Genomic DNA, 24660 nt, shown 5'->3' with positions numbered 1-24660 from the left:
TATGACTCTGTTTAGAAACTCTTTGCCTCGGGGCTTTCTTCCACTCTGACTGAATATAACGTTAAAAGCTTTAGAGACCTCTTTGCCTGTCTTGTCTTTTAAAGGCAATGCCCATGCATACTTAGACAGAATATCTATGACTGTTAAAATGTACCTATAGTTCTTGTTGTGCTTGGAAAATTGTTGCATATCTACTAAGTCAGCCTGCCATTGGGCATCGATATCAGACACAATAGTCTTGTTTCTTTTAAAATGGATTCTGGCTGGCTTATGCAATGTGTAAGCATCTTGGTCTGAAAGCCATGTCATAACATGTTTCCTTCTTAGTGTTTTACTGTGCTTTTTTGCCTCCTGAAATAGATGGTTCACTCCCCCAAAGCTCCCAGCCTCCTCAGGTGTGTAATATGTGGTTTTTAGAATTTCATCATGCTCTCCCATTTTGCTGGTTGATACAGGTATGGACACCGGTGGTTAAAGTAAACTATTTTTATTGGTACCAAAAAAACTCCTGCTTCAAGCTTTCAGGGTTCAGGCTTGGGACAGACACATGAAATGCAGGAAATATTTAACAGCCTGAGAACTCTCAAGGTGTAGATTTTCCATATCACCTTCATGCGTCACATCTTCCTATAGAAAAAAAAAGAGAGGCACTTTAGCAATGGGGATGCCCCAAACTGGGAAAAACAACACACTAATAAAAATACAGCTCAGAAACACCTACCTGTAGACACTGTTGCTCCATGCCTTCATTTAAATCTTCCAGCCACTCGTTTTCTTCAGCCTCCATTTCCACCATGGGTTTAAAAAGTACACTTCCATCCACAACCTCAGCAGATTTCATAAGTTGTTCTTCCTTCAGGAAATGAGCCTTCAGATCACACCCACAATCACACTCTGTGTCGGACATGGATTCACTAGAATTTGCCTGGAATGAGGTTTCAGGGTCTGGATACTGTCCGGCCGTGAACACCGCTACAGGTAAGTTTGGGGTTGAAACAGACCGTTTTTTTCTAAAATGCTTTGATTCTTCCTTTCCACTGCTAATTTTTATACTCGCTGGTGGAAACGATAATCTCCGAGGCTTTACCCGCCTTTTTGAGCGCATTTTCAAAGGGGCTGGAGGATAGGAAAAACCTACTAGCCCATATACTGATTCGCACGCTGGTTCCATGTTCGATCCTCAGAGCGTGTCTGGGCATGCATAATACACCTCTGTACCAGGTCTCACCGTCCCCTCTCCTGATTGGTTGGGGATTCAAAACCTCCCCCCTTGGGTGACGTAACTGTAGAGGGGTTACTTATCCCTATTGGGCTGCTCTGGAGAGGAGGGGGTGGAAATGGACCCCTTCGGGGTCCATTTCCGGCACCCTAATTTCACCTTGGGGTTTTAAACCTCTTCAGATTGGTCCCCTGGAGACCACGTGCTCGTAGAGGGGTCACATGCCCCTATAGGGAGCAGTCTGGAGAGGGGGCAGAAATGCACCCCTTTGGGGTGCAATTCTGGTACCCTGTTTTCACCTTTGGGGTTTTAAACCTCTTCAGATTGGTCCCCTGGAGACCACATACTCATAGAGGGGTCACATGCCCCTATAGGGACCAATCCGGGACCCCATTTTGAGTAAAAATAAGCCCAATGGTCCAGCGAGGACCACGTGCTCCTGGGGGGTCACAGGGCTACCGTTTCCGGGGTGGGGCATGAGGGCTGGGGCTTCTGGGGGACAGGATATCCGGTGAGGTCACCAGGGGAAACGGAAATCGCGGGGTGGGCCTTCCGGGGTGGGCCTTCCGGGGGGCTTCCGCTGACGTCACCCATCAAACTCAAAAGGGGCGTGGCGTAGCGGTTTGACGTGAGGTGGTCTACTTTTACTACTTTCTTAAATACAGTTCTTCCTACAAGTACTCTAGATATTTTGCATATATGTTGAAAATAGGGGAAGAGGCAGAGTTGACTGTGAAACAATCTATTTTAGTCCATATGTCTTTTTCATCAGTTGAAATAATACATTTGCAAATTATAGGTCATGATGTTTAATCTTGGGCTCCTACCACATGGGATCTGGTTTCAGTGTTGGCTATAATATTGAAGCACAAATAGGAGAGGCCATAGTCTGGCTAAAAGGCCTGCATTCCAATGTCAGAGAGTAAACAGTGTGACAGTGTGATAAGAGAGCCTAAGGGCCAGTGGTTAGGAAAGTACTGTAAGCAGGTACAAAAATAACAAGGGGACCCAGTTAGAGAACAAACGTCCTTCATGTGTGTTTAATTTTTAAAAATAATAAAATCTGATGATTATTTTAGCAGAGTATGTAGAAGAGCTTCCTGAAACAGATGAGCCTACTTGGATCTTAGGCAGGCAGCACCACCTTAAAACAGGTAGGAATGGAAGGAGAGTGTGTTTCTAAGGCCCACAAAGCTTTTATGGATGTTTGTTTATGCATGTCAAGTTTTTCACTTTTATTTATTTATATTTATTTAAATTTATATTTAAATGTATTTATTTATAAAAACATTTATATACCACAAAACATCAGGGTTTTGATGTGCACTACACATCAGGTGTACAGCAAAGGAAAAACATTTAAAAGCAGTAGAAAATGATCGTTAAAATGACTGGCTACTCAAAAGACACTTTAAACAGCTGCAAAGGCCTGTCTGCACAGAAAAAGTCTTCTAGAGATGCCTGAAAGTCAAAAGCAGGATGCCTGCTGAATCTCTACCGGGAGAGTGTTTCACAGCATAGGACTAACCACACCAACTTTTGTATTATGTCCCACTGTATTAATCCGTGTGGAGAGTAGAAATCCTGGAAAATAGATCTACTGTCTATAATGGCAGATGTGCTAATGCTGTAAGCCAAAAGGAAATTTATTCAGGTAGGAGAGGATGCTATCTTGAGACCGTACACAAGATATTTTTTGTCTGGCTTTTTACATGTGACATGAGTTATTTCTAGCAATCAGATGATTAAGGGATAAACAAGAGGGTTTATTTTTAGGAATGCCCAATTGATAGGGTGGTCTTGACGCTTGAGAAAGGGTGTGTTATCACAACTCTTTTCCTGAGTGAAAAAGCAGGTTGGGCGAGGGTGAGTGTGTGCTGAGCAAGGATGGATGGGAAAAGATCTAAGGAGTCTTTCTCCATTCAGGCTTGCCCAAACTGCTACAAATTGAGGAGAGAGAGAGAGAGAAATAAAGCAGAGGGAAAAATCACGGGCCTCCATTCAACATGGAATCAATTAACTAATATAACTTGGAGTTTGAGAGATCTGCAGCTGTTCTAAGTACTGTGCTGCCTTTGGGATACAAAAAGGGGAGTTAGGAAAGAAGTGCAGACTCTCTACAAGAGGAGGGCTCCTTTAACATACATAGATCCTTGTTCATCTCTCAACAGCAGCAACCATGAATACCAAATTTCTGTTAACTTGTAGTTGCTTTTAATGCTTTTTTTAATTCTAGAAAAGTCTAAGCTTCTTTCGGATATAAGTGCTCGTCTTTGGTTTACCTACAGAAGAAAATTTTCACCGATTGGTACGTGTGCTTTCTGGGACGTGTCTGCCCCCTCCCCTTTGTTCTGTTCTTGGAAGCGTGGACTGTGTAAGGGAATGGACAATTTGTTCCAAGCAGCAGCTCTTGCAGCCTTTGATCATGTAGTGGGTGCTTTTTCAAAGGTCAGTGTGCTGCGTCCACTTGCTCTTGGCAGAGAGAATTACTCAATGCAGAGCAGATCTCAACACTCCTAGGCTGATGCCTGGCCCCAGTGAGGCCTTTGCAGTCTAGCAGTTGCCTTGGGTGGTATTGGTAGGAGATACTTTGATCTCCATTGTCCTTCCTGAAGGGCCTCTTGTTGGGCCTCTTCCACCACTTTCCTTCCTTCTCTTGGGGGCCATCTGAACAGGCCCCTGACTTTCAAGGACCTGCTTATCTTCACCCTTTCTTCTGTTGGCTCTTGAGAGACCTCAGATGGTATCAGGTGGGCTATGGGGCTTTGTGCTTACATTACCTGGTGCACTCCATGTGGTTTGGACTACAACTCCCATTGGTCCCAGCCAGCATGGCCATTATGCGGACTGGGATTGATGGGAGTTTTAATCCAAAACATATGGAGGGCAACAGGTTGTGGGAGGTTGAATGATAGCAATCAACCCAGCACATTTCCAGCCTTCCAGAATTTTGGACTTAGGATCCACAGCTTAGGTTAAAGCTGTCTTGTCTTAATTAGTTTGTGAGTACACTCCACTTGATCTTCCTTCATTGCCTTTTGACTCTTCATTGTGCAAAGAATTTTTCCAATAGCAACCTGTGGTGAATACTAAGCATTTTTCTTTTCAATTAACCCCAGGTGGCACAGGCCCTTCCTCAGATGCTGGTTGGGGCTGCATGCTGCGATGCGGACAGATGATGTTAGCCCAGGCTCTGATCTGTTGTCACTTGGGGAGAGGTGAGTGTGTTCTCTTACCAGTAAATTCCCAGAACTGATGGTGGTTGGAGGTCGTTTAATCAATGTGAGAAATGAGTGAGAATGATGGGTGCTAAATATATGTAGAAACGACCTTCAGAATATATCCTCATGCTGCTGATTTTGGAGATGAAGAGTGCTCCCACAGCGGCACATCCAGTTCCCGTAACGCAGGCATGTTAGTTGTAATACTTTGGACATTATAACTGTGGCTCAGTGGGAGCAGAACTAGTACAGAATATGGTATTAGGATCAGATTTTAGCTTCCTAAGAATTCCAACTTTCATTTTCTTTAGAAACAACAGTCTGGGTTTCTAGCCCTTCTGGATGTGAAGACAGCTGCAAAAATCTGTGCACGTTACCTGCTAAAGGCTCAGAAGTTAGAGGGGCGGCTGAATAAGATTTATAGTGTTTGGGGTGGGGTTTCAGTGCGTCATCTAGCTCTTTGCACCTCCCAATTGCTAGCAAGACTTGAATCAATGCTGCAAAGAGAAAATGTGTACAATTTGTATAATTAGATCGTAAAATAGATTTTTCTTGTTAACGGTAATGGAATTACCTCACTGTGCAGTTTTAATTGTTTTAAGCATGAAGTACATGCACCCCAGTTGTAACCATAATTTAAAAAATTATAGTAGCTATTGTAACCAAATGTGTGCACTTATCACCTGTTGTCAATCAGCACTGTACTTTTGTGAGAGTGTGATGTTTTAAAAACTTGGATAATTTTTTCTCTAAGATTGGAGTTGGGAGAAACACAAGAAGCAACCTGAAGAATATCACAAAATCTTACACTGTTTCCTAGACAGAAAAGACTGCTGTTACTCTATCCACCAAATGGGTAAGAGCTGGTTTTGAGAGTTATTCCCCCACCCCTGTGAGTTTGCTTAAATTGCTCAGTATAAATTCTGTGAGGAAAATGTATGCAAAAGAGAATAAGTGTGTGTGTGGGCACACAAATATAGAAACGGTAAACTTCGTAATAATTGGGTAATGAGGCTATAACTTGAGTGATGGTTTCTGAGACACAGTGGCCTGTTTCACACATCATAGCAAACCACAATTTGTCTTTAACCATGGTTTAGTCGTGAACGTGCTTCTCCCCTCCCACATAACTCAAACAAGCCGTACTATGGGTTGTCATGTTGCCTGAACCTGCACTGGGGTTTGTTTGTTCGTGGCTTATTTCTGGCTTACCTCTTGTTGTGTGGGCTGAGACAACACAGTAAGTCAGAGTATGGCTTGTTTGAGCTGGGGGCAGGGAGGTCACGTCAGGGGAGAGGAATGATCATGATTAAAGCATGGCTTAAGACAAACTATCGCTCATCGTAATGTGCAAACCAGATAATTTTTGTTTAAGAATGTGTATCCACATTTTCACTTTAAATGCCCCAGCTACATGTGTATTTTTATTTAAATGGAAATACACACATACGTTTTTAAACAAAAAATATCTGAGAACAAGGTGGCTCATACCTTTCCCACCGTCCTCTGGATGTATGCTCAAGTGGTATTGGTTGCTGTATGACTTAAAGATACCTAACTTTCTCTGCATTGTGCATCTTGTCTCATCTCATATTATACAGCCACGAGAGTGGTTATATACAATAGTCAGCATGGATTTTTTGCATTCCACAATGTTAAATTGAAAATACCCTCCATGCCATTCTGATCGCTTCCCATAAGCTCATTTCAAAATAAAACCTTACAAAACCTATAGTCCTGAACTCAGAAATGCCTGCTTAACAACTCTCTAAATTTTCATGGTGATACACAAAACAGTCAGAGAGAATCGAGAATTCAAAGTGTAAAAAGAGAGAGAGAGAAACCAGACCTCTTTTGGACCTTTTCCTGTCAGAGCTCATAATCTGTTGAAATTAATTAAAAATCAGACATGTTCACAGAGTACCTGTAATCCTATTACTGACCTTGCCCTATACTCTGACCTTCATCTTCTGCAGTTTAAAGGTGTAAAAAATGCCTGGCTGATTTTTAATTAATTTAAGAAATTTTGGCTTGAACTCAATGATAATGTCAGGCATGCTCAATAAGAACCAACTCTAAGTGTTCTAAAAGCCAGACTCCCAGTTTCTGGGCTTGCCTAATCAGGGGGCCACACCTACACCAGACATTTATTTCACTTGAGACAGTCCTGGTTTCCCCCAGGGAATCCTGGGAAGTCGAGTTTGTGAAGGGTGCTGAGAGGAGGCTCCTATTCCCCTGACAGAGCTCCAGTGGCCAGAGTGGTTTAACAGTCAGCCGCTCTGATTGAAGCTCTGTGAGTGGAACAGGGAATCTCCTAGCACCTCTCAGCACCCTTTACTAACTACACTTGCCAGGATTCTTTGGGAGAAGCAATGACTGTCTAAAGTGAAATAAATGCCTGGTGTGGATGTGGCCAGGGACTGACTGCTTTGGTTTAAATTTGGGGTGGGAGGCTACATGTGCCTGCTGTAGAATAAAAACGTGGGGGAAACTCTAAAAAAGAATGATACTGTTCACAATGTTTTCCTTTTGGAAAGGAGAGGGCCTTCCCCTCTGCCCAGTGCCCACCTATCTAATTTCCTCCCCCTCCTCCCTCCCCTTTCTGCCCTCCTCCTCCCCTGCCTGCCCCTCCCCCAGGTCAGTTTCCCCTTCCTAAGCAGCATTGTACAGGAGTAAATCCACTGAACTCAAAATGCATGCAAAGGATCAAACCTGCCCTCCCCTCCTATCCCCTCCCTCTTGCCCCTCCCCTCTCACTTCTTTCACCCCTCTCTTCCCCTCCCCATCCCTTTCCAATCCCCTCCTCCTCTTCCTCCCCTCCCCCATGGTCAGTTTTACCTATCCTAGGACTATGACCTGGGAGACCAGGGTTCAAATCCCCCCACAGCCATGAAGCACGCTGAGTGACCTTGGGCCAGTCATTGCCTCTCAACCTCAGAGGAAGGCAGTGGTAAACCCCCTCTGAATACCATTTACCATGAAAACCCTATTCATAGGCAGTCCATTTCATTTTTTAGAATGATTGCACAGAGTAAATCCTATTGAACTCAATAAGTATGCATATGATCAAATCTGCCCTCCTCCTCCCTCCCATCACCTCCCTTTTGCCCCTTCCCTTGCCCTTCCTTCACCCCTCCCCCTCCCCTTCCAATCCCCTCCCTCCCCCTCCTACTCCTTCTGCTCCCCTCTCCCCCTTCTTCCTTCCCTCTACTCTCCCCTCCTCCTTCTCCATGGTCAGTTTTACGTATCCTAGCCATGATTGCACAGTAGTAAATCCCATTGAACTCATGAAAATAATCAGACCTGCCTTTCCCCTCCTTCCCCTCTCCCCTCTCCTCTCTCTTCCTCCTCCCTTCTTCCTCTCTTTCCCTCTTCCTTCTTTCTCCTCCCCTGCTCACTCCAGACTTTCCTCCCCATGGTCAGTTTTACCTATCCTAAGCATGATTGCACGGGAGTAAACCCCACTGAATTCAATAAACATGCAAATGATCAAACCTTCCCTCCTCCTCCCCCTTCTGCCTGCTCCCATCCCCATCCCCTGTGGTCAGTTTCACCTAAGCATGATTGCAGGGGAGTAAATCACGCTGAACTCAATAAGCATGCAAATGATCAATCCTCAGCAAACTTGCACAGGATCTCATTTCTTACTTCCTGGATTAAAAAGCAGAGAAATTCACTTATAGGCAAAAAACCTTGCAGTTTAAGAATGTACCTATAGCCAACAGATATTTCTATCAAACTTTTAAAAGCAGGGAAATTGGGCAGTTATAGTGAATGCACCAGGGGAGCAGGAGACCTGACCTCCTCTCTGACATATTGGACTGCCCTACAAATTTGTCAAAATGCAAACACAATTTGGGTTGGTCTTTCACAGTCCAATCCACTTGCTGTGGAGCTTTGAAGAATTTGGTAAAATCTGCCTCTGAGCATATGGTGAGTGGTGGCAACACCTGCAGTCAGCCCAAAGAACAGAAACAAGACATGTGCTGTGCTGAACTTGTTTTAAGAGGAAGGAAGCAACTATATTAAAACAGTTGATATCGTTCAGATAGTCACTTTAAATATGTTTGACTAAAATGAAGTGTAAAATAGTACTTTAGCTGAAAATCTCTATGATAACATTCCCGTGTGGCCCTTGATACAGAACAAGCTTCCAGCTCCTTTGTGTGAAGGTAGTCCAGTTTCTAATGGCTTTGGAATGCATGCAATGCAATCTTCAAAGGCTGATACAGGCAGTCTCCTGATGCTTCGTATTTTTCTGTGTCTCTCTTTCTGTTTGTAATCCACACAGCACAGATGGGTGTTGGTGAAGGGAAGTCTATTGGGGAATGGTTTGGACCAAATACTGTTGCCCAAGTGCTCAAGTAAGCAAGCAAGCAAGCGTGTATATGTTGTGTGGAATTTGTACGTGGTCAATTGTAGCGAGGAAGACCTCAGTCTTATGGATAGAAGGGGTGCAAACACAGGTCAGTCTCACCCACTTAGCATTGATTCTCCACTACAGCAGCCCACTTTCACACCATGAAGGTTCTCCGTGGAGATGATGATTGTTATTATCATTATTAATAATGAACCTTGTGACACCTTAAAAATTAACTGAGCTATTGTGGCATGACCTTATGTGGATTAGAGCCCATTTCATCAGATGCTATCTTCAGTTGTGGTGTACGTGGGTGTAGGGAGAAAAAGGTAAATAATGGGCCCCCAAGGCCATAAAGTGCGAAAGAAACCATCTGTGGCCATTCTATGTAACGTTCTAATATATATGAAATAAGCACAGTGATCATTCACTGCAGCAGTTAGTAACTTTCCATTTTTGCAATGTTAACACCTGCGGTGGGATAGAGAACTTTTGATCTTGACTGAGTCTTAAACAATCTTGCTGTCCAGCTACTTCACACTGCAGTCTCCCATTTTTGGGGTCATTTTTGTGTCCATTTAGTCTTTGCATAGAGGCTGACTTGTGGCCCCTTATAGAGGACAGAAAGGCATTGTTAGCAGATGATGGCATATATCAGATTGTGGATGAGCAAACTGAGCCTCTGATGCCCTTCCAGCACAGTCCATAGTTATCCATTTTACCCAAAATATTTTTCTGGGGCAGGTTAGGCTTAGAAACAGCGACTGGCCAAAGGTTACTCAGTGAGCTACATGGCTTAGTGTGATTAGTCCAGGTCTCCCCAGTCCAGTTCTGGTACACAAACCATTGCATGGCATTGGCTGTCCTCCATAGGCTTTTCACCTCTAATCTTTGACCTATCTGATGTGCGAATCAATCAGTAGGTTAGCAAACTGATCCCTGTGGCAGAACAGGGGAGGCATCACACCCCTAGAAAAAATGCTTCTAGTTAGCATCACAACTTACTGTTCTGACCTCTGGCTGGATTTTGAAGCAGTGCCATATTTGGAAATACTGGATCACGCTCCTGTATTGTTCCTGTGTTGTATCATTTATCTGTCATTGCTTGAAGCACTAAATTACATTGCTGCTCTAAAAGTAGGGGGACCTGTTGAGTAAGAACAGTTTCAAATCCAGAGGTTCTAAGCCTGGAGTGAAAATCCTACACTAAGTAATATTGATCTGGAAAAACAGCATCTCTCTTCCACATAAGCCAGGTGTGGGGAACCTCTGGCTGTCCAGATGTTGCTGGACTACAACTAACATCCCTGGCTATTGGCCATGCTTGCTGAGGCTGATGGGGGTTGTAGTTCAGCAGCATCTGGAGGGTCAGAGGTTCCCCACACCTGACATAAGCAATTAACTAACAATATGAAATGTGACCACACCTGGGGAAGGCCAATAGTGGCAGCCGAGTACTGGCAAAGTGGCATAATAACAATACCATATGTAAACTGCCCGTCTCTTAATTTAACATTGCAATTTGCATCTTCACAATATTCTCTGTAAAAAAAACCCCACAAAACCCAACAGCTTAATGATTTGAATCTCAGAAATAAGGGATCCAGATTAGCACATGCAAGAATAAGCTTTCTCTTCTGGTTTTGTCTCCTCCCACCCCCTCGCAGCTTTGGTACAGGCATATTCCTAACAACATTTGTTGGTTATGTTTATAAAGCTTGTGTCCAACTTTATATCCTTGAGAGGCTCTTAAAGTATTCTTAGAATAAAAATCACATTCAAGTCTGGTATCACGCATGGTGTCTTTAGGGTGCCTGAATTATTCAGGTGGCATTTTCTGCCCTCATCCTTGGCCTTCCTTTGTGTTGACTTTTGGACTCTGCCTGCTAAGCCACTAGGGCCCAGGGATGACTTCTCTGGCAAGGGACTTGATGGGAGCAAGCCTTCCGTTGCTGGCAGTTGGCAGTTCCCACTGAGGACCTCTGAGGCACGGGAGTGGGATTGAACATCCTTCTGTGTGTAACCTTATCCATGCGTTTGTAAAATGGGCTCTCTTAAACATAACAATAGGAGTAATATATATAAAAAATGGGTTGGATAAGTGGCGGGATGTAGAAAAGGGAACCTTGCCCCACCCCCAGCTACAGTGGCTTCTTTATTTAAGAGTCCTCTAATCATACTGAAGGCAGAACTTTGGCCTCTGAGTGGCAGGAAATTTGGACTGATGACGGTCTTCTTCCCCCTAGGAAACTTGCACTATTTGATGAATGGAATTCCTTAGCTGTTTATGTGTCTATGGACAACACAGTCGTCATTGAAGATATCAGTAAGTGATAAGCATTAGCTGTTTAACAGAGTTTCTGACCTACCGGGGCCTTAAAGTGAATTGGGATTTAGCTCCAGTCTGATTTTGATTCCTGGGAAAATATGATGATCAATAATAGTGTGTTTGGACAGTTAAAGGACAGCTAGCTTTAGTCTCCCAAGCATACCACATGAGAATTGCCATTTAAGCCTCCGGTAGCTTGTCTCCAGGTGCTGTTCAATTTATCTGGCCGTGCAGGAATGCAGACTAGAATTCCTGATGCTGCCACAACTATGCAGGTAAATGATTTCACCTGGGACTTACTGTTGTCAAAAAGTAGTGCCAGACTGAAGTCTATGTTGTCGTGCCTTTGAGAGCATGTGCACAGTGCCCAGTTTTTGACTGACGTACCACAGCCAGCCTGTGGCAGGAATTCTCAGCAGACTTGGCCCTTGTGTCATTTCTTACAAAGGAAGGACACTGGATGCAGTTCCAGTGCAGAAGCTGGCACACTTTGGGGCTTTAGGGGATTGCCTTTTAACATTACGCAAGAAATATGAGGGATTATTCCAAAGGGCTAAGTTTAAGGTTAAGCCCCCGTGCTGCTTGGTTGCAGCATTCCAGTGGCACTCTGGTCAACAGGTATTTGGTCTGTTGCAGGATGTGGGCAAATTGCATGTCTGGTGTGCCCTTCCTGCATGCTTTGAGAATAACAGGAGAATCTCCTAAGCTATAACAGGGCCTTGATACTCCCCAGACAATTCCCCTGCTTGCCTGCAGTAGAGTTTTCAAAAGTAGGAAGAGCACTGCCCAGAACAGGTTGATTGCTTGTAGGCATAACTGATCCAGGCCAAGGATCCATTTAAGTAGCATATCTGTATGATTTAGTTGGCTTTAATAGCACAAACCCCTCTGGAGTCCATGTCTGATTTGGTAGTTAAGGATAACTGGAGGCATTCACCATTTTTATCCAGTGATGGTGGCATAGATTAACTCTTGGTGGTGCTTCAATTGTTTATTGACATGAAGCTTAATATCTGTAAGGTCATTTTTCAGCATTGACTGAATATGTCTATGCCCAGTGCCTTTTGCAAGCCAGTGAGTGCTTAGGGATGAAATGGACTTGGCACCTAACAACAATTCATTTCAGAACAGATGTTGACATGGATCTGAAGACATCAGTCCTAAGACCACTGTAGTCCATGCACTGGTAACTTCCAGGCTGGATTACACTATGTGGGGCTACCCTTGAGGTTGGTCCGGAACTGCAACTGGTGCAAAATGTACACATGCACGCATATACTCTCTCTCATATTAAGCCAGGGACATATCAGTAAGCGAATGGACAATTAGGTTTTGTTGTTTCTTGTTTCCCAGAGAAGATGTGTCAGTTCCCTTCTCAGACCTGGCCCAGTTCCCACTGCAGCCCACTATCACACAGGAGCGTGCTCAGCCGAAACAAGAGCCCAGCAGGGTTCTGCTGTGGTTGGAAGCCTCTGCTGCTGATCGTACCTCTTCGCTTGGGGATAAACCACATCAATCCGGTTTATGTTGATGCTTTTAAGGTACAGTTCTCTTACAACTACCAGCTGGGGGCAACTGGCTTTAGGTAGCTGTAAGTCGGGATCGTCTTGAAGGCAGTCCATTTCTCTTACAGTTGCTGTGGTTGAGCTGGTCGGCTTGACTGGTGTGTTTGGAAATGTTTTGAATGGTAGTGCAACTTTTTAATAACCAGTGCACATCAGTCCATAAGTATGGTCTGAAGGCACATGATGTAGCTCAAGCTAAAGAGCTCTGGGTCTGGTCAGTGCCTGGAGGCTCCATCTATGCTGCCTTGAGTTCTATCATGGAGAAAGGTGGAATATAAATGCCATAAATCTTTTCTTCTTTCAATATGTAGGAGTGTTTTAAGATGCCGCAATCTTTGGGAGCTTTAGGAGGAAAACCAAATAATGCCTACTACTTTATAGGATTCTTAGGTAAGGAAAATCAATTGGAATACTAAAGAAATAGCTCTGTTTTTGAAGAATTCTGTTAAAGCTGAAATTGTTAAGTAATGTAACTGGACATGAGAATAGGAGGCAAACTGCTTCATAATGCATTGTACACCGCAGTGCTTTGCTGCAGAGTTAAAAGGCTGCAGAGCTAAAAGGTTTCCATCGCTGGCCAGGAGACCAAGGGCCATTGAGAGGTTGCACCCTTTGTCTCACAGGAAGAGCATTATGGCAATGGGGAGACCAACCTGGCTCCATCTGTTGGCCAAAGAAGGAGCAGCTGTGGCAGGAAGCTTGCCTTCCCCGCCCCCCACATCTTGCCTGAAAGAACGCTCAGCTCCCAAGTGTCTGTTGCCCTGGGACCAGAGAATCAAGGGGGCAAGGACCATCCAGCTCATCGATCAGGCAAAGGGACGGGAGCCACCAACTGCTATTCAAGCAAAAACGCCAGCAATGGATGATTAACCTGGCTCAGTCTTACAGCTCAGCACTGAAGGACTGCATCTCCCTCCGCTACCTTGTCCCTCCACTCCTTGTTTGCTTTGTCCGTTTAGTCTGTAAGCGTGATGAGCGTTCTAGCACGCACCCTCTTTAAGGCCCTCTTACTTTCCTTCCTGCCAGCAGTATGCAGCCCCCCCTCCTGTCCTTTGGCCCTGCGTGAGGTTCCCCCCCCCAGCCCATCTTTGGCCACTTTCTTTTCTCTGCTCCTCATTCCTTCCGGCTTCTGGCTCTTTCATCGATCTTGCCTTCAGACTGTTATGCTTGAGCTCAGTGCCATTGCCTTTGGACTCCCTGACTCCTCACCCTCTCCCCGCTTCCCCTTCCATCCCTTGGCTCCCTGCTTCTCCTGTGCGGCTGTCTCATCCCCTCTGCCTTTCACTGATGACAGCATCTCATCTCTCCTGTCTGCAGGCACCTAAGGTCTCCTTGCTCCTTCTGTATTGTTCCCTCCTTTGTGTGGGTGTGAATAGCGTTTTGCTGAGATTTCTAGCAAATGTAACAACAAACAAAACAACCATCAAAGTACAATAAATATGTCACTCTATATAAAACAAAAAGTACATCCAGCAACAGAAGCTTTATATACAAAATAGAAAGAATACCAGAAAGCAGAATAATAGAATTAAAAAGCAGGGTATACATCCCACCAAAAGGAAGTTAATGATGAGGGTGGCCTTGCTTCTGCCCCATCTTCGATAGCATAACATAAAAAGGGACACCATATTGGAGTAAATTTATCGGAGGATGTTCCCCCCCCCAAACTTTTTTTCGCTCTTGAGTTAATTTTTCATCTAGTGCAAGTTGCCAAAGTCTGGAAAACCAATTTTTATCAATAAATGTTCTTCCCCCTTCCAATTTTTGGCTATTTCAAGCCTCGCTGCAAGTAAGAATCTTGATAGGAGAGACAGCTGAGTTTTAGGAACAAAGGAGCCCCTTTTAAAGGAAAAGAAGTGCCAGGGCCAGATCCGGGATAATTGTAGCTTTAAGAACTTTACTAGCAATGTGAAAAACCTAACTCCAGAATGTTCTCACTTTATTACAGTCCCACCATAGATATAGGAAAGAGCCACTGATCGGGCATCCTCTCCAGCACAGAGGGGAGAGGGAGGAGTTGATATAGTTCACTTTGATCGGAGTGAGGTGCCACCGATGTATAACTTTCAAAGCATTTTCTTTGATGAGGGCTGAGGTGGCTTTTGAGTGTGGGCCTACCCATATACTGTATTAGTCCATTCCTCTTCTGTGATTTCCCTCCTCAGATCTTTAGCCTGAGCTTTACTTGCCAGATTTTCTTTTCCATATTTAAATTTGAATAGGAGGCTATAAATTATAGAGACAGCGCCTTTTTGGCTAGAAGTTCCCTGTTTCCACAGGGCTTCATAGGATGTCAGAGAACTTGGCAAACCTTCTCCTTTGTAAATTGTGTTTATAAAGGAGGATACTTGTAGGATTCTATACCAGTTGCCTCTTAACCCAGAGAGACGTTTTTCTAATTAAATTTGTAAAGGATGTCCTCAATCAAACAGATCTCTCATCATTAGCAATCCCCTCTGCTCCCAGCCTTCAAATTACCTATATTTGTCAATTCGATGAAATTTGGGGTGATCTAGGAATAGAAGAAGAGGGGACAGCCAAGACCCGTTGAGTCCAGATTTTCAAGGTGGCGTTCAAGAAAGGGTGTGTGATTGAGGAAAGAACACATTTAGCCAGTGGCGACAAAGGGAGTGATCGTGTTCATGGGCATTTCACTTCTGGAGTAATTTCCATTGAAATCCAAGGTATACTTAGATCAAAACGAATCCTTTGAGCTAGTTGTTTAATCTGCGATGCTTTGTAATATAGTTGCAGATTTGGCATGTCAAACCCTCCCTTATTACTCAAGTGATACAGAGTTACCTCCTTTTCTTGACGGCCTACCTCTTCTTAATGGTCGAGCAGCTGCTTTGCAAGCAGGAAGGTCCCAGATTCAACCCCTGGCATCTCCAGGCAGAGCTGGGAGAGACCCCTGCCTGGAGCCCTAGAGAGCCGCTGCCTGCTAGTGAAAGTGATGGTGAGCTAGCTGGATCAGTGGTGTGATTCAGCAGAAAGTCACTGTAACGTCCCCACCCACCTATCCCTGCCTTCCTGCAGCAGATGAGGGGGATGTCGGCCTCTATACGCTGTAAAATCAACCCTCTACACATGTACAGAGGCTATTCAGCACCTCCCAAGCTTTATGTGCACTATTATTACTCAACCCTGGGCACTCCGTAGTATCCCACCCTTATCTCTGGATGATCCTGGATACCCCAAGCCCACTGTGGTTATATTTATTGCTAGGTTGTATGTGAGCAAGCCTTTTCTTCAAGAGGTGCCCTTATGGTCTAAAGCTGCCACCAGTTTCAGAATGTAACACCTTTAAATTATGCAGTAAGAGACTCTGAAGTTTGTGGGTATTAAATTAAGTACCATTCGTGGTTATACCACCTCCCTGACTGATAGTTATTTGGTAGACACTAACCAAGCTTAGGCATGACTATGGAGCAAGATAAACAAAATGATGCTTCATCATTTACATATGAGTATTTTAAAACATTAAAGATGGAATTAAGCTCTGTATGCAGTATATTACTACATGGCACTATGCTATCTAACTAAATCTCTGTCCTCAGACAAACCTCCACCCTCTACTCAAATTCCTAATCTGTCCAATCCCCATAATAAAACCAAGTAACTTAACTGACACAGCCTCTTGTATATTCAAAATCAAACCCTCCCATTCCCTCCTCCCAGCCAGAGAATCCAACATCCAATCAGAAACATTCATGCCAAACACGCACTCCTTAACATTCCCTTTTACCTCCCCACTTACCAAATAAGGACCTGATGGAACGCCTTTCCCGATACTACGTTCAAGATCAAAGGCCCTCCTCTGGGTGCCTACTCCGAGGGAAGCTCGGAGGATGGCAACAAGGGAGAGGGTCTTCTCAGTGGTGGCCCCCAAATTATGGAATGATCTCCCTGACGAGGTGCACCTGATGCCAACACTGTTATCTTTTTGGCGCCAGGTCAAGACTTTCCTCTTCTCCCAGGCATTTTAGCATATGTTTTAAATTGTTTTTAAAATATGTGTTTTTAAATTTGTATATTTATTTTAATGTTTTTAGTTACTGTAAACCGCCCAGAGAGCTTCGGCTATGGGGCGGTATATAAGTACAATAAATAAATAAATTAACCAATAAACAGCAGCAGAACCTGGATATTATATTTACATAGTCTTGTGATATCACAGTCACTTCCTATATTTCTACGCTCCTGCTTCCTCTACTTGGCCTCTTCTTTTTCTTCTTCTCAGTCCACTGTCTCCTCCACCCTAGTTCAGCCACCTGTGGTTGATCTCCACATGCAGCACCAGACTGAAGGGTTTTCAGTTATACCCGTTTCTAACACGCCACTCCTGTTTTTACCTACCCAGGAAATGAGTTGATCTACTTGGACCCTCACACTACTCAGATTTTTGTAGATTCTGAAGAACACGGCATGGTAGATGACCATAGCTTCCATTGGCAGCAAGCACCGCATCGGATGAAGATAATGAATCTCGATCCTTCTGTAGCCTTAGTAAGTGTTTGCAGGTCTGGATGAGGCCTGTCCCACATCACAGTTGCACCCCTATGATCCTGTCTCTGCACTTTGGTCTCTTCCTTTCTCCGCAGTTGGGGAGTTTGGATACTGCTTTCTTCTCATGCACAGGCAGCTAATCGCACTATACTGGTGTCTGGAGTACAATACATTTTGCATTCTGATTTAGCCTTAAGTATTAATGTGATTTTGGCCTTGTTCTCACTGAGACGGTCAACTGGTGTCTGTGCTGTACCACTTTATGACTGTTAGTGAGGGGCTTGCATGACCAGCCAACTTTATTGTTGGGAAGGAGCAAGGATGATAATCTCCATTCAAGATACCTTGAAAAGCAATATATGGATAGTTGGATTTCACTCTTCCCTGCATCAGTGTTATGAATGGGTAATTTTGGTCCAAAAATTATATCTCACTTAAAATATTCCTGCACCTTCACAGGGGTTCTTTTGTAAAGAAGAAAAGGACTTTGATAATTGGTGTAGCCTTGTGCAAAAGGTAAGCATTAGGAAACCTTGTAATTGGCATACGTGTAAGTTTTCCCTTTAAGATGAACTCCAGAGATACACTAGAAGGGAGTGGGGTACTCAAAATAATATAACCATAGAGAGGCTGTTTTAAATTGCTCACCACTATGGCCTTCCCCACTTAGCAAGGTATTTCTTTGTGCTGGTTCGCTGAACAGACCTGGCTGCAGTGGCATAGATAAAGTATCTCGGTGCATGTGGCAAGCCAGCTCACGCACACATGGCTTGCTGCAAGGGGTATCACCTGGGGTGGCTTTTGTACTATAGCAGTTTTGTGTACCCTGGTCCTAAGTGTATAACTGTGTGGACCTACTGCTCAGGTTATGCTCCGTTTTCATGCACGAAGAGTTTGTGCTTGTGTGCCATGACTTCACCTGTCAGCTCTGGTTTGTGCATGGGCCATGTTGCCAGTTTATATAGGTGCATGTCCCATATAGGTGCAAGGATACTCCTTGAAGCAACCCAGTGGTTTGTAGGTCTGTGACTGTATGGCAGCCCACACTGCTTGTCATAGGGAGAAAAAAATAAATACTTCAAGATACAATGTAAGAGAGTCAGGGCCTCCTTGCTGGATCAGACTGTGGTATAGTAACTTACGAATATTATGTATCATCTGTTTACTAATAATGAACTCCAAGCCAATCTTTGGATAAGTTCTTAAAGCACTTTCTGCAGTCCTAGGACAGAATGTGTGTTCGTGCAAAAGAGAAAGAAAGGGAAAGACATGGAGGCAAACATAAGCTGCACGATACTCGTTTAGCTAGGGAAGCTGCAGCTGCTTTACTGACAGGAAGTGCCTCCTGCAGCCTGCACTTTTGTGATGGCACAAGAGTAGATTAGGCTAAGAAGTAAAGAACTGTGCAAGCGATGGTGGTGATTCTGTGGCCCCTGAGCACAAGCTGTGTGGTGCTTTCAGTTCAGAATTGCTCCAGCTACATTATACACTCATAGGCAAAAAACCTTGCGGTTTAAGAACGTACCTATAGCCATCAGATACTTATTTATTTATTTATTTATTTTATTACATTTTTAAACCACCCTATAGCAATAAGCTCCCAGGGCAGTGTACAGCATAATAAAACAGGTCCCATATTGGTTCTTACTTCTATCAAACTTTAAAAAGCAGGGAAATTGGGCAGTTATAGTGAATGCACCAGGGGAGCAGGGGATCTGACCTCCTGTCTGGGGTATTGGACTGCCCTACAAATTTGTCAAAATGCAAACACAATTTGGGTTGGTCTTTCACGGTCCATTCCACTTCCTGTGTGGCTTGGAAGAATTTGGTAACATGTACCTCTGAGCATATGGAGGGGGAAGGTCAGGTTTGATCATTTGCATGCTTATTGGGTTCAGTGGGATTTACTCCCATGCAGTCATGCTTAGGATAGGTGAAACTGACTTAGGGGAGGGGCAGGAAAGGTATGTGTAGGGAGGAAGAGGGAGGGAGAGAGGGGAGGAGATTGGGTGGCTGGGCAGAGGGAAAGCCCCTTTGCTTTTCAAAAAGAAAACATTGTTAACAGTATCATTATTTTTCAGGGGTTTCCCCACCTTTTTGTTTTGACATGTATAATCTGCCACCCAAATTTAACCCAAAGTTGTCCTTGGCGACCTCTACACCAGACATTTATTCTACTTTAAACAGTCGTGGCTTTCCCCAAAGAATATTGGGTAGTGTTGTTTGTGAATGGTGCTGATAGTTGCTAGGAGATGCCCTATTCCCCTCATAGAGCTACAATCCTCAAAATTCTCTGGGAAGAGGAGTTGACTCTTAAATTATTCTGGCCGCTGGAGCTCTGCCAGGGGAATAGGAGTCTCCTAACAACTCTCAGCACCCTTCACAAACTACATTTCTCAGGATTCTTTGGGGGGGGGGAAATATCTGGTGTGGGTATGGCCCTGATTAGCCAAGCCAAATGGCTGTTAGTCTGGCTTTTAGAACACTGACAGTTGGTTCTTACTGAGCATGCTCGGGCTTATCATTGACTTTAATGTTAAATTTCTTAAATTAATTAAAAATCAGCTAGGCATTTTTTAAACTTTTAAACTGCAGAAGATGAAGATCAGAGTATGGGGCAAGGTCAGTAATAGGATTACAGGTACTCTGTGAACATGGCTGATTTTTAATTAATTTCAACTAATTATGACAGAAAAAAGTCCAGCAGGCATCTGGATTATTTTACACTTTGAACTCTGGATTCTCTGTGACTGTTTTGTGTATTGCCATGAAAATCTAGAGGGTTGTTAAACAAGCGTATCTGAATTCAGGACTATAAGTTTTGTAATATTTTGTTTTGAAATAAGCTTATGGGAAGCATCAGAATGGCATGGGGGGTATTTTCAATTTAACGTGGCGGAATATGAAAAATCCATGCTGGCTATATTATACAGCCACTCTCGTGACTGTAGAATACTGATTTTGTTATTCCAGTGCCCCTTTAAAAATGAAATATTGTTCTCCCCAGGAAATACATAAGCAACAAAGTCTGCGAATGTTTGAGTTGGTTCAAAAGCATCCACCACACTGGCCTCCTTTCATACCTCCTACAAAGCCAGAAGTAACAACAACTGGAGCAGGTAGAGGATTGTGTTCACCCTTTTCCTCCCCCTCAGGAAATCTCGATTTACGAGAAGTAACAAATGTTCTATTTATATATTTATTACATTTATGTCCTGCCATTCCTCCCAGAAGGAGTCCAGGGTGGCAAACAAAAGCACTAAAAGTGTCTGTCTATCCCTTCCCTGCTTTCCTCCCAGAGGCTGCAACTATTTTCATCTGTTGCAGCTAAACCAACAAAGGTTCCATCAGCGTTTTGAAGACTATCAGCTCTATTGTGGCATGAGGTTTTGTGGACCAGAGTTCATTTCATCAATTGGACAAAATATTACCTTCTGTTATGTGACTAAGTGAGCCTCCTAGTGTACGCAAGCGTATGCCACAATCAGTGTTAGATCTGAAAGTACCACAGGGCTTTGTTGTCTTGTGTGTGTGTGTGCTTTCTCTGTGTGTGATACTCTCCTGTATCAGAGAGAGGCTACCGGTTTGCACCAGCAGATTGGCACACACTCATTTGTCATCTCTAGGAATTGAATCTTTTGTCCTTTTGTTATGCAGTGACGCTTTTGATCACCTTGTTGTGAGATCTGCATGGGAAATGGTTGAATGGATTGGTTTTATGTGATGGATTCAAGTAATGTCACAGGTTCAGCAAGACATGTGGCTTGTTAAAATCATGGAGGCATTGGAATCTGTCATGTGCCCTTTGAAGTGGCAGCCTGTTGTAGGAAAGTGGTGTACCTAGTTCTCGTGGTGTTCGAAGCACTCCATATCTTAAGCAAGTACATAGAGTGGCCTGTGCTGCTTGAGAGGTGTTATCGCCGCCTCCCGCCCCCATCAGATGGGATCCATTTGGAGCCTGAATTCCCTGAAACAACCACAACAAACAAGACTGACCTTTGAAGGCAGTATTGTGGAATTGGGAGAGGTAGGGGAAGCAAGCAATTGGTCTTCCTCTCTAATGCTGCCCTGGGCTCCTACTGGGAGGAAGGGTGGAATATAATAATAATAATAATAATAATAATAATAATAATAATAATGGCGCTCAAGAATCGCTTCAGAAAACGCTGGAATAGGGAATGAAGTAGGGAGTGGTGGCAAATCAAATGTCTTGCTTCAGTATGGAAAAGTAGAAAAAAGGGTTGTGCTAAATGCTGATTTGAATGTAGCTAGAAGGCTATAAAGGTCTCCAAATGTGGTGATGGACACAGTGAGAAGATTGCAAAAGGAACAGCAAGCGGTGCTTTGTGGGGGGAAGAGACACAGAGAAATGTACGTGACACAAAAAGCAGCAAAAAATGAATCCTTTCAGAAAGCACAGAAAAGTTTCCTTTTAACCACTGAGTCTTAACCTGTGTGCTAGGAACTTTGTACGCCGCCCAACATACCTCTAGAGAAGAGGAGAAGCCTGTTGCTCCCGCACATTTCATGTGGCAAAAGTTAACAAAAAACTTTTTTTTAAAAAAAATCTTGTTAGATTTGAAGGTACCTTTCTTGAAACATATTACATTTCTAACAAATAGCAAGGCTTCCGTATTTTTGCTGCACTTGGAAAAGCGTGACATTTTAGTGTGTGTTTTTTTAAATTAGGCTTGTCGCGATAGCGATTGTGGATTTCTGCACAAAAGCATGAGATGCATGCTCTTGAGGATAAGTTCTTTTTCCATTTCCCACAGAGCTCATTGAGTCCACCGACAAACTATTTGAATCAGAAGAAGAGTTTGAGATCCTGAGTGTATGAAGGAAGATCCAGTTGACCTTGTGTGTGCCCATGTGTAGCATATGATAGTGACTATGACCACGCCAGCCTTTTCTCATCCAGAAGTGCCTGCGTACAGTGAACAGAGCACAAGAACTGAACATCACCTGGAACGGACAATAACAGTTTGAAAAGAACTTCCAAGGAAAGGAAGTGGACAGACCTTGACCCCATGCGTTTTTTCCAGAGTGTATCTTGTCTGAAGAAAATGAACTTTGGGGGGGATGAAGGCGACAACAGTTTTGAAGCAAAGATGCTGATATATTGCTGGGAATTGCCTTGAAGGCATCAATGCCTAGACGGCTATTATTATTCAGTGTAGTATAATGCAATAGTTCTACTCACACTGAAAGCATGATGTGGAGGTAAAGGTGTGTGTTTTCACCTCTTCTTCCTTCACCTGAACCGTTTCATAGGAATAAATGTCTTGTTTTTTATAAGATCAACTGGATCAGGGGAAAAAACCCACAGTGGTTTTGTTTAAACATTTTAACACTTCTTCAACCACACTTCTAAAACAGACCGACCCCAAATGTTTCTCTGAAAGAAACTAAGATGCAATTGTGCAATTCTAGGAGCTACATAAATGGATGGGGAAGTTAGAGGGCAGCCCTCCAACCTCCCAAACTGCCTCTCCCCACCTACGCTTCTGGAAAGGAAGCGAAGGCTGCACAGTGCCAGGAGCCGCATGTCCCCTGGGTCAATGTAGCTGTCCTCCTCTGTAATTCTCACACTCTATTTCACCTTGACCTTAAGTTCAAATCATTATTAAAACCTTTTACTTTTGCTTCTGAGTAAAATTAAGTAATTTGTTTTAAATTGTATGGTATTTATTTAAAAATATTTACTGTTTCCCCTCCTCTGTGAGAGCACTTTACATGTGCATCTAATAAATTTCTTAAAACAATTTAATAAGTTCCATGCTAGATTTTGTGAGTTGTTTGTATACCTCTGACAACTGAAGGAAGTTCTCTGGCAAAATGAAAATGGCTTCCTCCTCTGACTCATTTGACATGGTCTTGTGGAGGGTATAATTATTTTACATCGCTGTGTTCCTAGCAGTGTGGCTTTTAACTTAAGGCTCTCTTCTCACTAGGATAAAGATAGTGTTAGCTGTACAAAGCACTTCCTGCTGAATGGCAGTTGGTTTTTTGAAGGATATATGGCCAAAGGCCCCTACTGAGCTCTCTGGCAGTCCAGTTCTAAGTAAAGTGGTCACAATTCCAAAAGCCATTCTGAAGATGCACAGCTGTGCATGCGAGAGCTCTCTAGCCCATCTTTTGGTGCAAGTCAAGAAACAAAGCAAGGCAGATGCTGCTAAAGAAAGCTCTGGAGGCATCAGGTGATCTTTTTTCTAGTTGTTACTGGACCTTCTAATCCTAAGTATACCATCTAGGACACGTGTGGGGAACCTTTGGCCTTCCAGGTGTTACTAAACTACAGCGCTCATAATCCTTGGCTATTGGTCATGCTTGTTCGGGCTGCTAGGAGTTGCAGTTCAGCAAACATTTGCAGGGCCTAAGGTTCCCCACATCTGATCTAGGACAAGGCCTAGAGTGGAGTTTATTGTTTTGTACATATAACTGCCCAGTAAAGTCCCATTTGAATCCTCCATGTATTAATGATCTGGGGGAAGACGTTCTGAACCAAAACTGACATCCTGTTCAACCAAGGTTTGAAGTTGACTTTGCATCTACTATGGAATTTACACAGTGGAGCAGTGGGGGCAGTGTTCATTAAGCTGCATGAAGGAAAATGGAACACAACTCACAAAACTGGCATATTTGTGTTTTATGGCTTTTTGGAGGAAATTAACAATGGAAAATACAGTCAGTACCTTAAAGATGCCTTTGGCAATGTATTACAAAACAGTCACACTTCTTCCCCAGACTGGTGAAGTTAAAGGAAAGAAAACCCACCACAGTTTTAGCTGTAGAAAAGGTTTGTCTAATATTCTACTCAGTGTTAAGTGTAAAAAACTGTTTAGTACAATATTACTTAGGCACCAGGAATTCCAAGGCTACCTCTGAAAGATAAAGGCAAACATCTGTAAATGTGAACTAGCAGTTGCAGACGTGTTGAATAAGCAGCACATATAATTTCTCATTTTATGAACAGTGCAGCATAAGAGTCAAAGCTCTGAAACCTCACGTAAATATATTTAGATTCTACAAACAAAGCGGACATTTTCACTCAGGATTCATAGAGCACGAGTGAACAGAGAGTAATCATTAACCCAATGGCTTGCTCAGGCATGTACACCTATTGCAAATAGTGCTAAGTCATAATGGATTTTGGGATGTCATATTAGTGTAAGGGGGTTACTCAAAGTGAAGCTGAATTTTTATTTGCAGCACCAGGTTTGTGCTCAGGGGTTCACAGAGGCCCAGGAAATATTGTGACATTGTCCCAGAAAGCCTGGTACATAGGGTTAAAATCTCAGAAAATGGTCTGTTCATCTCTGACTATTGCCTAGGCTTATAAGTCCTCACCACCACACATAGCAGACTATCACAGATCAACCGTACACAATCAGACCACGTGTGGGCAACCTGTTGTCCTCCAAATGTTACTGAGCTAAACCCCCTACCATCCCTGGTCA

The 24660-nt window shown here is 43.5% G+C and overlaps 1 protein-coding gene across 5 annotated transcripts in view; it reads left to right on the top strand.

The window, feature by feature from the left end:
- ATG4A (autophagy related 4A cysteine peptidase) overlaps positions 1–22965 on the top strand; it is a 40000-nt gene extending 17035 nt beyond the window's left edge. The window contains exons 2-13 of one of the 5 annotated variants that reach the window (XM_061599005.1): positions 2302–2373; positions 3456–3527; positions 4339–4437; positions 5195–5296; positions 8732–8804; positions 11047–11126; positions 12483–12670; positions 13006–13084; positions 17055–17200; positions 17660–17716; positions 20208–20319; positions 21976–22965. In XM_061599005.1, coding sequence (XP_061454989.1) covers positions 2302–2373; positions 3456–3527; positions 4339–4437; positions 5195–5296; positions 8732–8804; positions 11047–11126; positions 12483–12670; positions 13006–13084; positions 17055–17200; positions 17660–17716; positions 20208–20319; positions 21976–22040 — 1145 coding nt within the window. In that variant the 3' untranslated portion in view covers positions 22041–22965. Of the gene's footprint in view, positions 1–2298; positions 2374–3455; positions 3528–3563; positions 3668–4338; positions 4438–5194; positions 5297–8731; positions 8805–11046; positions 11127–12482; positions 12671–13005; positions 13085–17054; positions 17201–17659; positions 17717–20207; positions 20320–21975 lie in introns of those variants that run through there. The other 4 variants (XM_061599004.1, XM_061599007.1, XM_061599008.1 and 1 more) reach the window with 4 other exon arrangements.
- The last annotated feature ends 1695 nt before the right edge of the window (positions 22966–24660 follow it).

This window comes from Rhineura floridana, chromosome 16 (assembly GCF_030035675.1).
Source record: "Rhineura floridana isolate rRhiFlo1 chromosome 16, rRhiFlo1.hap2, whole genome shotgun sequence".
Lineage (NCBI taxonomy): Eukaryota > Metazoa > Chordata > Lepidosauria > Squamata > Rhineuridae > Rhineura > Rhineura floridana.
This window is presented reverse-complemented; position numbering and strand designations above follow the sequence as displayed.